This window comes from Cephus cinctus, unplaced genomic scaffold, assembly GCF_000341935.2.
Source record: "Cephus cinctus unplaced genomic scaffold, Ccin1 Ccin1_scaffold0213, whole genome shotgun sequence".
Taxonomy (NCBI): domain Eukaryota; kingdom Metazoa; phylum Arthropoda; class Insecta; order Hymenoptera; family Cephidae; genus Cephus; species Cephus cinctus.
Window position 1 is genome coordinate 1 of NW_014332931.1, and position 15,012 is coordinate 15,012.

General features: G+C 39.2%; 1 protein-coding gene across 1 annotated transcript; it reads left to right on the forward strand.

Annotated features, from left to right (window-relative positions):
- The first annotated feature begins 13,193 nt into the window (after window positions 1-13,193).
- LOC107264984 lies at window positions 13,194-14,479 on the forward strand. Its single transcript, XM_015733859.1, has 4 exons — window positions 13,194-13,290; window positions 13,360-13,751; window positions 13,821-14,292; window positions 14,376-14,479. Exons 1-4 carry the CDS (start codon window positions 13,194-13,196, stop codon window positions 14,477-14,479), a joined length of 1,065 nt encoding a protein of 354 aa, XP_015589345.1.
- Window positions 14,480-15,012: the final 533 nt, after the last annotated feature.

Consider the following 15,012-nt stretch of genomic DNA (forward strand, 5'->3'; position numbering starts at 1 on the left):
CTGCTCAAGTACATACGTACATACATCCAAAAATTCTGGCAATGTTTCAGGTTTTTTCCCGTTAAATACTTTCAGTGTTCCTCTGGCTTCTTTTAATGTCATATAGGTAGTTGGAGTTCTTCTCCTATTAGGCCTTATTGGTGCAGGGAAACGGGCTTGTAAATCCGCGACCTGTTCTCGCAATCTTGATATTTCGCAATCTATTGCGGAATCGTTTATATCGAATGATTCAATAGGCGGTCTGGGAGATTCCCTTGTGGGTGCCGCTTGTTCCTGCCCTGGCTGAGCCATATTGTCAAGTAGAGAGTAATTTGTTGACTCGTGTGCCCACTGTCTATTTAGGTTGACGTTGTCCTTTCCTAGCCTCTCTAAAGTAGGTAAGAGATTTCTCTGAGCTGAAGGATGGGGTGTCCTGTTGGGACCCTCTCTTCGGTTTATGTGTAGGTTTTCCCCGCCTACTGGCTCTGGGTGGCGGTTTAAATATGAATCTACTGATCGCAAACCTGTCTGCCCTAACACGGAGTCGCGATTAGGATCGTTTTGAGGCATTAGGAGACATTTGCAATTATGCTAGGCTCGGTTTACAATGGTTTGCTTAATGCTGAGTTAGTATTATCTTAACTTACAGTAACACGTAGTTCTGCATTCTTTGTTGAAATCTGAGCTGCCAATGGGGATGTCGTCTTTCTGCTTGCCGTAGGTCGTGAGTCGTTGCTCTGGCCTCTTGGTGTCGAATCCTGGTTCCTCCTTGGGAAGTTGGATCCGTTTTTCTTTTTTCACTTAGGTATCGTTTTCTTGTTTCACTTAGGTTTTGTGTATCTTTTTCACTTAGGTTTCGTTTTCTTGTTTCACTTAGGTTTCGTTTTCTTGTTTCACTTAGGTTTGTTTAATAGCGCGCACGTAGATCTTGTTTTACTTTATACTTGGGTTTTTGAGAGTTTCGATCGCGTTTGGCTATTTTACCGAAACACTTTGGCTATCCCACCGCTGCCACCAATTGTTGTGAGCCCAAATACTGGGTTCACGGATTTGACTGCCGGAAAGGGTTTTCGGGAGTCAGGTACTTAGGGATTCGTTGCCCGAGTAAAAAGTTGGAACTTAACTCTCGATAACAAGTAAAAGATTTATTTGAAACAAAACAAGTTACGTTAGAATACACTATTAGAAATAAACCGTAAACGTGGTGAGTACGAAATCACGAGGCTGGAGGTTAGTACTTCGACTAAGTTACCGTAGTAACGCTTCACTCGTAGCTCTCTTACTTCGTTTGACGAGCCGACAGGCCGTCCGTTTTTTATAATCTTAATTATGGAATTTTTTAGAGATACAATAACCAAGGATTGTTTCTATATTTCGCCATGGTGTCGGTGATGTGTCTCCTTTGTTTCCATAATATTGGCGAGTGGAATGTGCCGCGTCGCAGCGTGGCCATTCCGTCGCTTCTGACGTAGGCGCGTTTCCAAATCTATATTATGGTTTACAACAGGGGCATAACAAAACGAACACATGTTTCGCGCAAGAGATGCTGTATTTTTTCATGTGTCACGTTATGTTATTTTACTTGTGGACTGTCTGTATATTATTATGCATGTGTACGAAAATAAATTTGTAAATGCATAATGTGCATATTGCCATTTAATATTGCAATAGTGTTGCCAGAATATCTGCTTGATAGAGCACGTTGCAATGTTGTGACCACTTCGCTGCATCACAACTACAATATTAGTAATTTTACGAAGTAATATTTATAAAATATTGTTGTAATATAACAAACTGTGTAGATAGTTTTTCTATAATATTGCTTACTAGTATTTCAGCAATATTTTTAATCAGTTTCGAAATATTTTTCTAATATTTTCAAAATATATCAGTGCTTTGTGGAATAAATGTTGCGATCAGAGTGTGCATTGTTAATTCACATTGATTTATATTTTTATGATTAATTTTCTGTAACAATATTCTCAAGAAAAATCATTGAGTCCTTGAAAAGAATCAACATGATGAAAGAAGTATGAAAGAACTTCTAAATACATTATGAAAATAAAAAGAAACAGCAAAGAAATATCTAAAAATAGCACTGTATGGAATATAATATATTTTTACACTGGTTGAGTCAAACATAACCTGTTATTACCGAGAATCGAATTTATTTTGAATAAGGCAAATGAATTTTGTACGTGTAGAATTGGTCATCATTTCCGAAACAGAATAACATAGCTAACAGTCAATAACTTTACTAGAATATTGCAGACTCAGCACGTTACTCAATGCATTGCCCATGTCACCTACCCAGCTGCTTGGTTGAGTGCATTCTTAAGGTCCTAACTATACCTAAGAGCATGAGCAAAAAATCACTATATCAGCGGTCAAAGTTATGATACTGATGCTCAGAAAATCGTTTAGCTTCATGCGTAAAAGATCGGATTGCACATTGTTACTCGTAGCTCTAACCGTTAGAGTATTAGATCCGGTGTAATATTTGTAATCTGCCCTAGGTCCGGATTCATTATTACATACCCTAGGGAACAAGCTGGATCGGTTACCGGGCAAAATTGAGCTGCATAGACTAACTTTTTCCAAATCAAGCAACGCGTATACTAGATATTTCTTGTTCAAACATTTTCTTCGCCTTCAAAATTTCTTATCGCCTTAACCTCACATACAGTCAGGTTGTATAATTCAATATCACAATCTCTTCCTCGTGTATTAAATTCTAGCATCTATCCATAAGCATTTCAGGGAATATCACTTCACGTTGGAATAGCACGACGTGTTTCGCCACCTTAAACGAGCAGCGAACCCACCGTTAAGTGTATTCTTACCGCTCCGAATTTATTCAAATTTTACTCATGTTACTTCTGGACGTTACTCTTCTTTGGTTACTTCTAAATTTTCGTTCTCAAATATAAAAGCCTCACTAGCCACTACGGCCTAATTAACAAATTTTTAATTTTTTAATTTATCAACAGGCGGAGACAAAATAAACATTTCGAGATCTATGTAAATTTAAATAAATGTTTGTAGTTCCTGATTAATTTCGTCGTGGTCAATATTAAATCTTAGCACACTGTAGACCAGACATTTTATTGCTAATTATACCCAGTAGTCAGTCATATTTTTAGATAAATAGTAAATACGAGATATTTCGTCATCGGTAGATAATGTAATAATATAGTCCTAAAACGTAGGATTTTACAGTCTTCGGAATATGAATGTCTATGAAAATTTTTGCACGGTTATAATAAAAATATTGATTCAAGAAGCATCCATTTTTTACTGTCTCATCACATACGAAGTATGAAATAAAAACGAGAAAGAAAGGATTGCATTAAAAAAAATCGACTCTCAGATTTGGATGGAAATACATGTTTTGAGGCTCCTAGATTCCAAAAAAAGCATTCATTTATTTCTGTCTGTCTGCCTGTCTGTAGTCAATTCTGTCCGAAAACACATTACCTTTCCAAAGAGGCTAAATGTCACAGTGAAATTTGCTGTGTGTTTTCTGTGTATAAAATGTAGTTTAGGTACTGAAATTGACATCAAAACAACCAATCTATTGTGGCACTTTATCTGAAATGTGAAAAATAAAAAAATGTGTTTTTTATCGATAGACTAATCAATAACTTACTATATTCTGGTTCTATTTTTGATATGCATTTATGTATCACATCTATAATAGTGTGAATTTATACAAAATTGATTCAACTAAAAAAAACTAATTCAATTTTTAAAAAACGATTAACATAAAAAAATTAATTAAAAAATTAATTTAATATAATACGAATTGATATAACTCAGAATAAAATTGATTGAACTGAAAGAATTATTTATTTCAACTCTGCATCACTCGGTTCTTAACATCACGTAATTTCACAAAAATAACGTGATTCAGAACACCCTTATAAAATATAATTGTTTAGCTAAGATTCGCGTAACACGACGATGTAACGATGTAAACACGAATCTTAATATGGAGATCTCATTAAAATCGTTACTTAGGATCTTAAGGCCGAAAATAGGTCTAATATTTCTGCTTGGAAAGTATGATGTTGAGATTCAAATTGATTTTCACTCAATCGAATTCCCCTACCCCATAATCTTAATATCAGCCTCAATGTACTCCGTTATACAGAGAGAAGATAATCATTTTTATAAATAATCACTCTTATAAATTGTATAGTAGGATTGATTTTTCAGTAACTATGCATAACCTTACTATATGTATGTATGCTTTTGTATACTACAAATATAGTAAAGTTTTCTTTATTGATACATCAATTAGTATTATAAATATGAAAAAAACTAGGTGCTAATTTTGGAAATATAAAATTATTGTGGATAATTAATCTCTGGTATACAATATTTCGTACTATTGGTATCGATACAACCTGACAGATATTCATTAGTGGTATAGCAAATATCCTCATACTATAGTGAACTCTAAAAAGTTATACAGGTGATACAGCTGAAGTACAGATGTTTGTACACTTGAAATGAGTGACGTGTTTCAATGAGCATAGGATAACACTAGTATCTAGAGTTCTCGGGTCTGATTCCTTATGATTACTCTTTTTCTTCTTCTTATTCCCAATAGGGATAGAATCACCATTTTTAGATGGATTGACAAAGATTGACAAAATACCTTAGTTAGAAGTTATACTGTGCCATAGTATTTTCTTTTAAAGACAGTATGACAACTTCACGATATATCCGTTTGGAAAAAGTTCCATGCAAAATGACTGTTATTATCACATTAATTCAAATTTGTACTCATATAGTACAACTGTATTACCATATACTTATTACCATATTGTACGTCAAAGATTATTATACTTCTCAAATACTTTTTACTACATGATACAATGATTACAATATTTTTGTGAAAGTGTATGAAAACTCTATTAAGATATAATGACGTATGTAGGACTATTCTGAGACATGTGTAAAATCTATAATTCTTACTTGGGAAGGATTAAACAGTATTCAAAATTTTTAGGTCTTCAATTGTTAAATTTGCTTTTTACACTTGTACTTTCACCAAATATAGTTCTTCATTATTTAGAAAAAATATGCTCATCTTATGATCAGGACGGTTGACTTAAAAATAAATTACGTGAAATTCAGTCACAACGGCAATTAATAAAACCACGATGTTTATACATTTAAGAAAGAGACGCGCTTTTGATATTAACTTAAATTCCAACAGGAGATTCAGAAAGTGAGAGAAATATTTATTAGATTACTCGATAAACTCACCTTTCAAATTTCCAACTATCCCTCTCGGTTACGTATTCAAACAGATTGCTAAGGAGCTCAGACAAAGCAGCAAGAGAACTGTACGAGCTCGTGATACATATGGGCAAGGGGAACCCAGCTTCAAGCCCCGTCCCCCACTTCGTAACCGAGCGAAAGTACTCTCTGTTTATTAATAAAATGTTCCACTTCAGACCTGCCTATAAGCAAGAAGCTGTAGAAGGTCAAACTACAATTGATATCGATACAAGTCATACTTTCAAATTTACGATACACTCCCACAATTTAGTTATTTTAAGACCATCTCACACTGAGAGAAATAGATAGTACTGAATAGTAAAAAAATACTACCCGAATTAAGTTGTTCGATGTGAATTTATACTTTTTAAAACGATTACAAAAATAACCTAATTCTAAATGGTTATTAATAAGAGTGATGCTGCTCGATTCAGCTATCAATTCTCACTGACTTCCTCTCAATCGTTCCATATAAAGACACCTCGGTTTCCGATAAGGCTACCGTAGTCATCATAACTCCCGTTAACATATTTAATATTTAGTATAGGGATAGGACTAATTATATTAAGCGTAAATATCTGTTTATATCATTAAAAATATATCATCCGATGCAATCTAGCAATATTATTGCTGCTAACAATATCACATTGTACATACATATAACAATTTCTGCATAATACATACGATTCGTTATTTTTAATATCTGTGATGCTAAGAATTATTGGAATCTGAAATTGTGTTTAAAGTGCAATGCTTTATGACTATCTATAACATTATAGATTATCAACATTATCATTTTTAAATTTTAAATTCCATTTACTACTTAACTATTACGTAAATTGTTTCGCCCGATATCGGTGGATTGTAGTCATAAACACTTGGTTACTAAAAAATTCTGAAAACACTTTACAATGCGCTGAGTTCATCCATAGCTATTTATGATTCTCATGACTAATGTTCATATACTAAGAATTAGTAAATCTTGTTTAGTATCTCCAAGCTAGCGCATTAGCAAACTTATATTGTAAATATGTGATCGCAAGTAGTACCCAGTGATACCTATGTAGTAACTGTTATCATCAATGTATTTATTATAATAGATATTAGAATTTTTACAATCAATTTCTGTCAGTGCAGTAAACACTATATATCATAATTACATGATTTATGTATAATAAGTAATATAATAGACAGTATATCATAGAAATATAATTGCTGTATAAAATTTACCTAAGAATGATACATACGAATAAATTGTAACTGTAAAGTAACACTTACGATAACAATATTATTATTATATTAAGAATCAATTTTACTTTCTAATATATATTCGCATTCGACGCGTTCACGTTGACGTTGCATTCGGGCGTTCACCTTGAGAATTGCTACTGGTACGTCGGATGTGTGTAATTTATTAGCTTCCAGAACGCGTGACATTACATGATTTATGCATAATAAGTAATATAATAGACAGTATATCATAGAAATATAATTGCTGTATAAAATTTACCTAAGAATGATACATACGAATAAATTGTAACTGTAAAGTAACACTTACGATAACAATATTATTATTATATTAAGAATCAATTTTACTTTCTAATATATATATAATAAAATAGTTATAAACCGCAATGGTATAATAAATGTTATGCATATTATCACGGGGTATTTTGAACTCGTCACAAAGATGAGTTATAGAATCCGGCAATCGCAATCACGAAAGCTTGTAATTAGATTTAAGTATCGAAGAATTGCGAGAAACAATTGACAGAATTCTTTGGGTCTCTAACAGGTTATCGAATATATGACTTCATTAATTGGATATCTTATTTTGTTTCGAGCCAGAAATATAAACCAACAAAAGAAATATACACCAGAGACGACGAAAGCAAAGGAGTTACGGTGGTCGTGCAAAGCCACGCATAGAGGGAAAATGGTGATAAAGGTGATTTCCACTACCGCGAAAAACACCGAACTTTGAATCGATGTTTGCGCAAGTAGTATAAGTAGGGGAGTTCTGGATCAAGATTCCTGTAACCGACATATACCGACACTCTAGAACCTTCGAAGGCGAGTGTCCGTGCTAAGTCGCGGAGGATCGCTCCCAGAGCCGACGGTCCTCTCGCGCGACATTTTGATAGTGCCCTTTGCCCCTCCCCGCCCCGGGGAGCCTTCTAGAAGCTTCGATGAACCCCCTTCCTCCCTCCCAATCCGTGTAGATTTCAGACGGCAGCCTTCAGCCGTTTTGAGCATGAACGTTATCTCGCAAAATTGCGCATCGAGGATGCAGCAGCAGCAGCATCCATTCCAGGAAATTTGTCGGTTTTCGTCAGCAATTCGATTCCAGGAAGCCTCCGTGCAGGTTTCGAACGGCAGCCCCCTGCCCCGAAGCTTCCGATGATTCCCCCGACCCCCATGCAGACTTCAGGCGGCAGCCGAACACTATTTTGATCTTGTTATTCAGGGTATCGAATTAATCGCAGAAGATAAGCGACCCTTTGTGCACTTCGAAAATTTTTTTATGTAGAATTCGAGCTCAAAGTGCGCAATTCGGGTAGGTGTCTTATCGCTCGAACCGATGCAAAACAATTCCGGGAAATCCTTAGAAGCTTCGTGCTGGTTCGTGCAAGGCGAAACGCTTCTCGCAAGCGCAGTAGCGGGGTCAAAGTCATTCTAGAAAAATCTATGTATCGGTTGTTCAAATGCGCAATACCGAACGTTATCTCGCAGAGTCGTGCGTTGAGAATGCAGTCCCTCATCCTCCGAGGTGTCAAATTACATGTAGGAGATACGTAAGCGCGCGACGCAACTTTGTAGGAGAAGGGCTAAGGTTCATCCGAATGTTCTAGAACGTAAGTCGCTCCGTTTGAAAGATGCATCGACCATGACATTGATTCCAGGAATCTCTGTCGGCGATTCGATTCCTAGAAATTTCGGAAACCTCCCATCCCCATTTTTAACCCTTAAGAGTTTCCTATAAAAGAAGGAGCTGAACGTGCCTTCGTTAGTCTGCTGTGACAATTCGACCGATGTTAAATAAGAGGAAACAACGCGAGGTCAGAGTTTGAATACAGTTACTATTAAGGAATATCGCGGAAGTGAAACATTCGATCAAAGCTAAAAGAGATAATAACAGCCTTCTACGAAATCTAAAAAAAACTTCATCTACAGTAAAAAATGGATTTCTCAATAATTTAAAAAGTCGGCCATTTGGATGACTATCTTCCGACAAAGAAATTGGCTGAGTTGGAACCCCAGAAAGAATATAAAATCACCAGATTAAGAAGAGTTCAAACCAAATATGGGATGAGATTGATCCTCAATGTAGAAGACAGCTTTTCGACGTTTCTACCTATAAGGATGTCAAAAGCTTTGAATGGCGACGAGGATCTATTGAAGAAGATGATGCAAGCCTGTGAGGAGAATCAAGTCCTCATGCGTTATCTCGGCGGGCGGTACAACCAGATTGAGTTCCAATGTCTATAAACTTTATACTCGTGCTTCAACTACTATGTATACGTGTTAAATAAATATACAACTTATTATATCTTATATCTTTATTCATAATCAAAAAATATACATTCCGACAACCAGTTCCTTAACAATTTCACATTTTCAGTTGAACAATTAAAATGTGGAGCATAGTGATTTGTACATCAAGTAACCGAGTTTTTGTGAAATTTTTGCAACGAAAGGCATCCCAGATCTCGTAGATCCATGATGTGCTCGGAACTTCCAATGAAATCTTTCAACCAAATTTTTTTCTCCAATCCTTTTACATAGACCTTAGATGCATTTTGCAAGATGACTCGAAGAATGTTTTTAGCTTGATTGTAAGCAACGTCCCCAGCCCTCCAGGATATACCATGAAAATTGCGCTCTAACCACAAATTTATACTTCTGTATTTAGCCGGTAGATATTTCTATGGACAAGGTGGTTGAAAGAGAAACGTTGCAGGCTTGGAGAGTTGCTGCCGACTCCAATCACGGATAGCTCCTTCAGGACAAACTCGTTTGAGGGTTTCTTGAAACCTTGTACGTTCACGATGAACTCCATTTTTTTTATGAACTGCATAGGGAGAGACGATTACAGCCTCTTTACACCAACTTTTTCACCCCACCACTGATCGGGTTGTATTCGACTATACGATCATGCAGGATCAGGCAGAATGCCGACGTATCGGCAGGGAAATTGTCTTGCGCCTCGAATTCCAGACGAATATCGACAGGTCCAGGTTTGAGGGACTCGTTTGGTTTGAAACAATCGATAACGATCAATGGAGCGTACTCGAGAAATTCATTCTTCTTCAGCAATGGCTCAAGATCCTTGCCATAGTCCGTTGCTTGAAAGTTTAGATACATCTCGTACAGCAGGGCAAACTGATTATGATTAATGTCAAGATTTAGATTTCCGTAGGGATAACATTGCGAGTTCAAAAAAGCTTAACGTTTCTGACGTTGCAGTGGTCAAACTGACTAGCGTTCTTATTTTTCTTATTCTTTCTGCTCGTCTGAAAACCCAGTATCACGTATCGTGGTTTTCCCAACAGAGTCGACGTCTTGACGGTCCATTCATGTTTCGAAATGATGGGGAGTACAGGTTACTCGTACAGCTCCTAGATACGAAAGCTCACGGAGATGAGTGCATCCCTCTCGATGAATCTCAGTAGTTGCATCTTTCGTCGATCCGACACCTTTTTATGAATTACGACTTTGCATTCTTCCAAAGTAGTTTGTACTATTGCATTGACATCGCTCTTTGCTTTTATCAGAATCAACTCGTGTTTGGCGTTAACGACGACCTTGCGATAATCTTCGGTGAAACTCAGTATCAGACTCAGCGGTATGGTTACGTCGTAGTAACCGTCTGCATTGGTCAATTTCTCCCGTTCTTCGAGGTCGAGCCAACCGGCGTTCTCCATCAAGGATCGTTGACCGGGACTCAGGGAAGCATATCCCTTCATGAGACTCGTGAGATCGACGTTCTTGTTCCGGTTGATCTCTATAGTATTCATTTCATAGCGAATCTCCTCGAAGAGATGGCAAATGGCATTATTGACCAGAGTCGTGCTCGCAGTCGCTGTGGACCCATCTCCCTTGATAGCTTTTCATATACGTGCAGCGAACTTTTGCTCGATAGTAAGCATAGGTTTTGATGTTGAACGAAGATTCGAAACTCCTCGCTGTTGTTGAACGTTCACGAGGCGTAAGGTTGATGCGCATGCGTGTCACAGTGTGTTATAGATTCATCGAAGACGATCGGTGTCTGAATGTTCAGCGTTTCTTCCTCCATGGTACGCAACAGACGAAAAGAATGCAACATAACAAACGCTTTACTTTCCTCTTGTGACCTTGAATCCTAGATTTTCCAGAAACAAGACATTTCGACGTGTTAGTGCCTTGAGAAGCAGTTGACGACTGATCCCTCTTTGGCATATCGATCTACTATTATAACCACTGTCAATTTTCCTATTGTAGACAATACCCATTATCGCATGGATCTGACGTGCAGCCTGATTGTTATGACTTCTCCTTGAAAATTCAGCAGGTCCCCGTCTTGATCGACTATTCGAAGCTGCAGGTGATCTATCGTCTTGGTGGCGATCGATAAACAAATGACGTGCGATGGCACCTCTATAATCTTGTATTTGGGTGGCACGACCGGAAAGAATTCGTGTATGGTATGCAATTTACGTTCGTTGATGTAAATGCCCGTCGTGACGTTGCATTCGACGCGTTCACCTTGACGTTGCATTCGGGCGTTCACCTTGAGAATTGCTACTGGTACGTCGGATGTGTGTAATTTATTAGCTTCCAGAACGCGTTGAGTGAAACTCAACAAGCGGCCTATGGAATCATTGGGTCGAAAGTCGACGTCACGGTTGCACGTAATTTCGCTGCACAACGAATTATTATTAGATTTAATATGAATGACGATGCTCTTGTCCGTCAGCGCGCTATGCACGTAGTTTTCGATATCCTGGATCAGTAGGTATAGTGATAACAACATCCCCCCACGTAGAGCTTGTTGTGGTTCGTGTCCCCATTGGGAATTAAATTGAACGTCAGCAACTCGATGAGTCCCAGAGCGTCTTTTTTGTATGGAGTAAGCTCGATAGGAGGGAAATATTCGGTTTCCAGTATAGAGGAGGTGCCTAATAAAGTTAACGTGAATGAATCCTCATGATTGTAAATGCTCAATTGACCTTGTGAAATTACATAGCAAGCTTATATAGACGATACTTGTTTTTACATTTTAATTGTCCACAACAGGAACTTTAGACACAAGTGTCCATATGCGAAAATAATGTACTTCTGATATCGCTCGTAATTGTACTTTACACTACTAACACCGAGATATCCGATAAGATCTAGCGGTGGTCGAAGATTGCCGAAACTTTCAAAATAAATGACTCGATTGTTCAATTCTTGTACGCGACCCAGTGTGTTCCTGGCCCATCTTCGTCGTCGAGATTGACGATTGCCGACTCGTACTTGTACGGTCCACCCTTCGGCATAGCGTTCCGCATGAAGACTCCACGAAAATGTGGAATCTTCATGATCTTCGCATACTTTAGCAGATCCGTATCGGTCAAAGCTCGGCGTGGTAGTTTCACTTCAAGTTTTTTGGCTTCAGATGAAGGCCTAGTCCTTTTCTGTAGGGTTTCAAGTACAGTCCTTTGCCTAAAGCAATAGCTTCCATCGTCTTGTTGTGTCTCTGACTTTCCTTTAGTTGTTCCTTGTTTGAATTCGCATCGTTTACGGCTTTGGCTATACCTGCAACACCGTCGGCCAACGCTCCAGCGGCACTGAGACCCGCAAACACAGGGAGAAAAAGCGGCAGAAAGCCTCCGACTTTGGACGGCACGGGTAGAACCCGCCGCGTGCAGACATTGTGCTTTCCACCAGCTCATTTGACGGCAGCTTGTGCACCCTTGAGAGCAGATATGATAGCAGCCTGTGCGTCGTTGCTAGGAATCATCGATCCTTTAGCTTCCTCGATGACTTTCCTCAGCGTTACAGTCTTTGGTTTCTTCTTCTTGAGTCCCATACCGAGTTTCGACTTGGCACCCATTACGCCGCCTTCTCGTCGAGACTCGCGTCTTTAGCGAAAACGCGCTTCAAGCTTTGCCGGCCAGTACCCTGTCCGGCGCCCCTCTTCGTTCGAGACTCTCTCGATTCTTCGAGTAGGCGATGTTGTGCTCTTTGCAGGTTCCGTCGAGGGGGTTGATGCCCGGATGGCCTCGTGTGAGTCTCTTTGCTAGTTTGATACCGAGCCCACAGTACTGATAACCGGGTATATGTAACTCAACGGATAGACTGTTGATGATCCTGTTGACTAATCCTCTGCCACGATGAAATATTTTCCTCCCAATGCGTTTATGCTTAGGGTGCACGATTATGTCCCTGCGGTGAAACAGTTTCACGTTAGTCAAGATCGAGATAAGGTACGAGGAGCAGTCAGGTTACCTGTAACGAACTTTGACAAAATCGTGCGAGTAAAGGAGAAGAAGGAGGCGACACGGCGAATTACTGCCAAACAGTATACGAGCAGTGTTTCCTGTCAACGTATACTCAAAATTGCTTGATCAGCCACAGTACAGGTTTTTAGAACGTTTACTCGCATCCATGGACGGCATCTAGTACTTTCCTTTTACGGAACACGAACAAGTGCTGCCACCGAACGAGGTACGTCGAAACTCGATAATTATTTACGACGACATAGCTTGCGAGAAGCAAGATAACATCAAAGCCTTCTTCAGCATGGGACGGCACAGGGACGTTGACTGTTTCCATCTCTGTCAGATGTACGCTCGCATTCCCAAACATCTGGTACGGGACAATGCTAACTGTTGGTGCTCTTTCAGCAGGATAAAATTAATCTCATGCATGTGTACGATGACCACGCAAACACTGATATGACTTACGCACAGTTTAAAGATCTGTGTTCGACATGCTGGAACGGTGATAAGTATAGGTTTCTCGTGATCGACAAGGACAGCGACCTCGACGGCGGTAGATACAGAAAAGGATTCGATTGCTTCGTGAGCATAGATAAATGATCATTGAAAAAAATGAATACAGTAGCGTTTTGGATAGACAAACACAACATGCAACGCAGAAAACTTCAGGAACAAAAAGACGTCTTACGTCAAACCGCTAAAGCTAGCGATGCGATTCTCAAAAAGCATAGAATGATAAAATTGGGTAGAGAGAACGTCGAACAGGCGACGAGTGAGGTTTCGAAACCGGTAGTGACTCTACTGCAGAAACTAGTGACTGCACTTCGGCCGGAGCATAATCTCATTAAAGACGAGATCAAGGATGAAATAAAGCAAGACGTAGGAGCGGATGATACGATTAGATCCGCTGATGAATCCTTCAAGTCGTTAAACAATGATTTTTTCGAGGGAGTCGATGATGAGCAAGTAGAAAATGCAGACGAAGAAGAAGAAGAAGAAGAAGAAGGTAAACATGTTGGTGAAGAACAAGGAGATAACGATGACGCAGATATACCCGTGAATTAGAACGATCCTGTGCAACAGTATCTCGATATGATGCTATCGAATCAAGGAAAACATCTGGATACCGCCTATGGTGTCCGTAAAGTCGCCAAGAACCCGTACTTGAAAATTACGGGTTTGATAGAACTCTTGTTCAAGAAGGTACCTGACGGGACTAGTGTAACTCAGGATGACTTGGACAATTACAAAAACATTATTTTAACGACGAATGCACATAGAAAGTACTATAAACCTGATGGTGCAATTCGTAAAAGCAAGAGTTTCAAATTTCATAACGTTACTGCAAAACTGATCGAACAGCCCTCTGTAACAGGCAAAGGTATAGTATCATGGTACATGATCGCTACTAAGGACGGACGAACGGATTACGTGTACTGGGACGACCCCAACGAACTGGTGGACTACCTTCGTCTGATCCTTGCGTCTCAGGAAGATGGTAACCCCAGTCACTCGAACGAAATCCTACCGATTATCAAAGAATTGCGCGAGGCGGGTATCATTTATTAATTCGATAAAACGATCACGATCGCCACTTTGAATATGAGCGTCGACGTATTTGGACGTCAGTTGATTCAGTCAGATTCAAATTCACTGCTGCTGGACACTACGACATCGATAACAAGAGGCTGTGCAACGTTGCCGATGCCGAGGAAGAAAACGATGCTGTGACCTTGATCTGATGAAAACTGTAATGAAGCAGGAGATCAATACTGTGTTTCAAGTGATTGCTGGAATGCGCAATGATATCGATAACAACAACTTGATGATTCAATCTCTCGATTCTATCACGAAGGAAGCGTTGAAACATCTACAAGCTGATATCGAGCCAAGACAAGAATTGGCGACTCGCAACTCTCTGATCATTTCTCAGTTACACGCGAGACTGAGTGCACTGGAAAATGGATGGAAAAAAGTTAGTGGTGGTGAAGGAACTGCATAGACCTGCCAGGAAACATTACCAGCGCTGGCACGTTGACGTCCGCGGGCTGGACGAGACTTGGCAAGCGGATCTCGTTGACATGTCAGCGTACACCAGAGAGAACTACGAATACAAGTATCTGCTCACCGTCATCGACAAATTTTCTAAGGTTGCTTGGGCCGTGTCGACGAAAAACAAGAACGCTAGAGACGTAACAGTAGCTATGAGATCTATATTGGCGCAGGGTCGAATCCCGAAGAAAGTGCATGTTGACCAAGGCCGAGAGTTTTATAA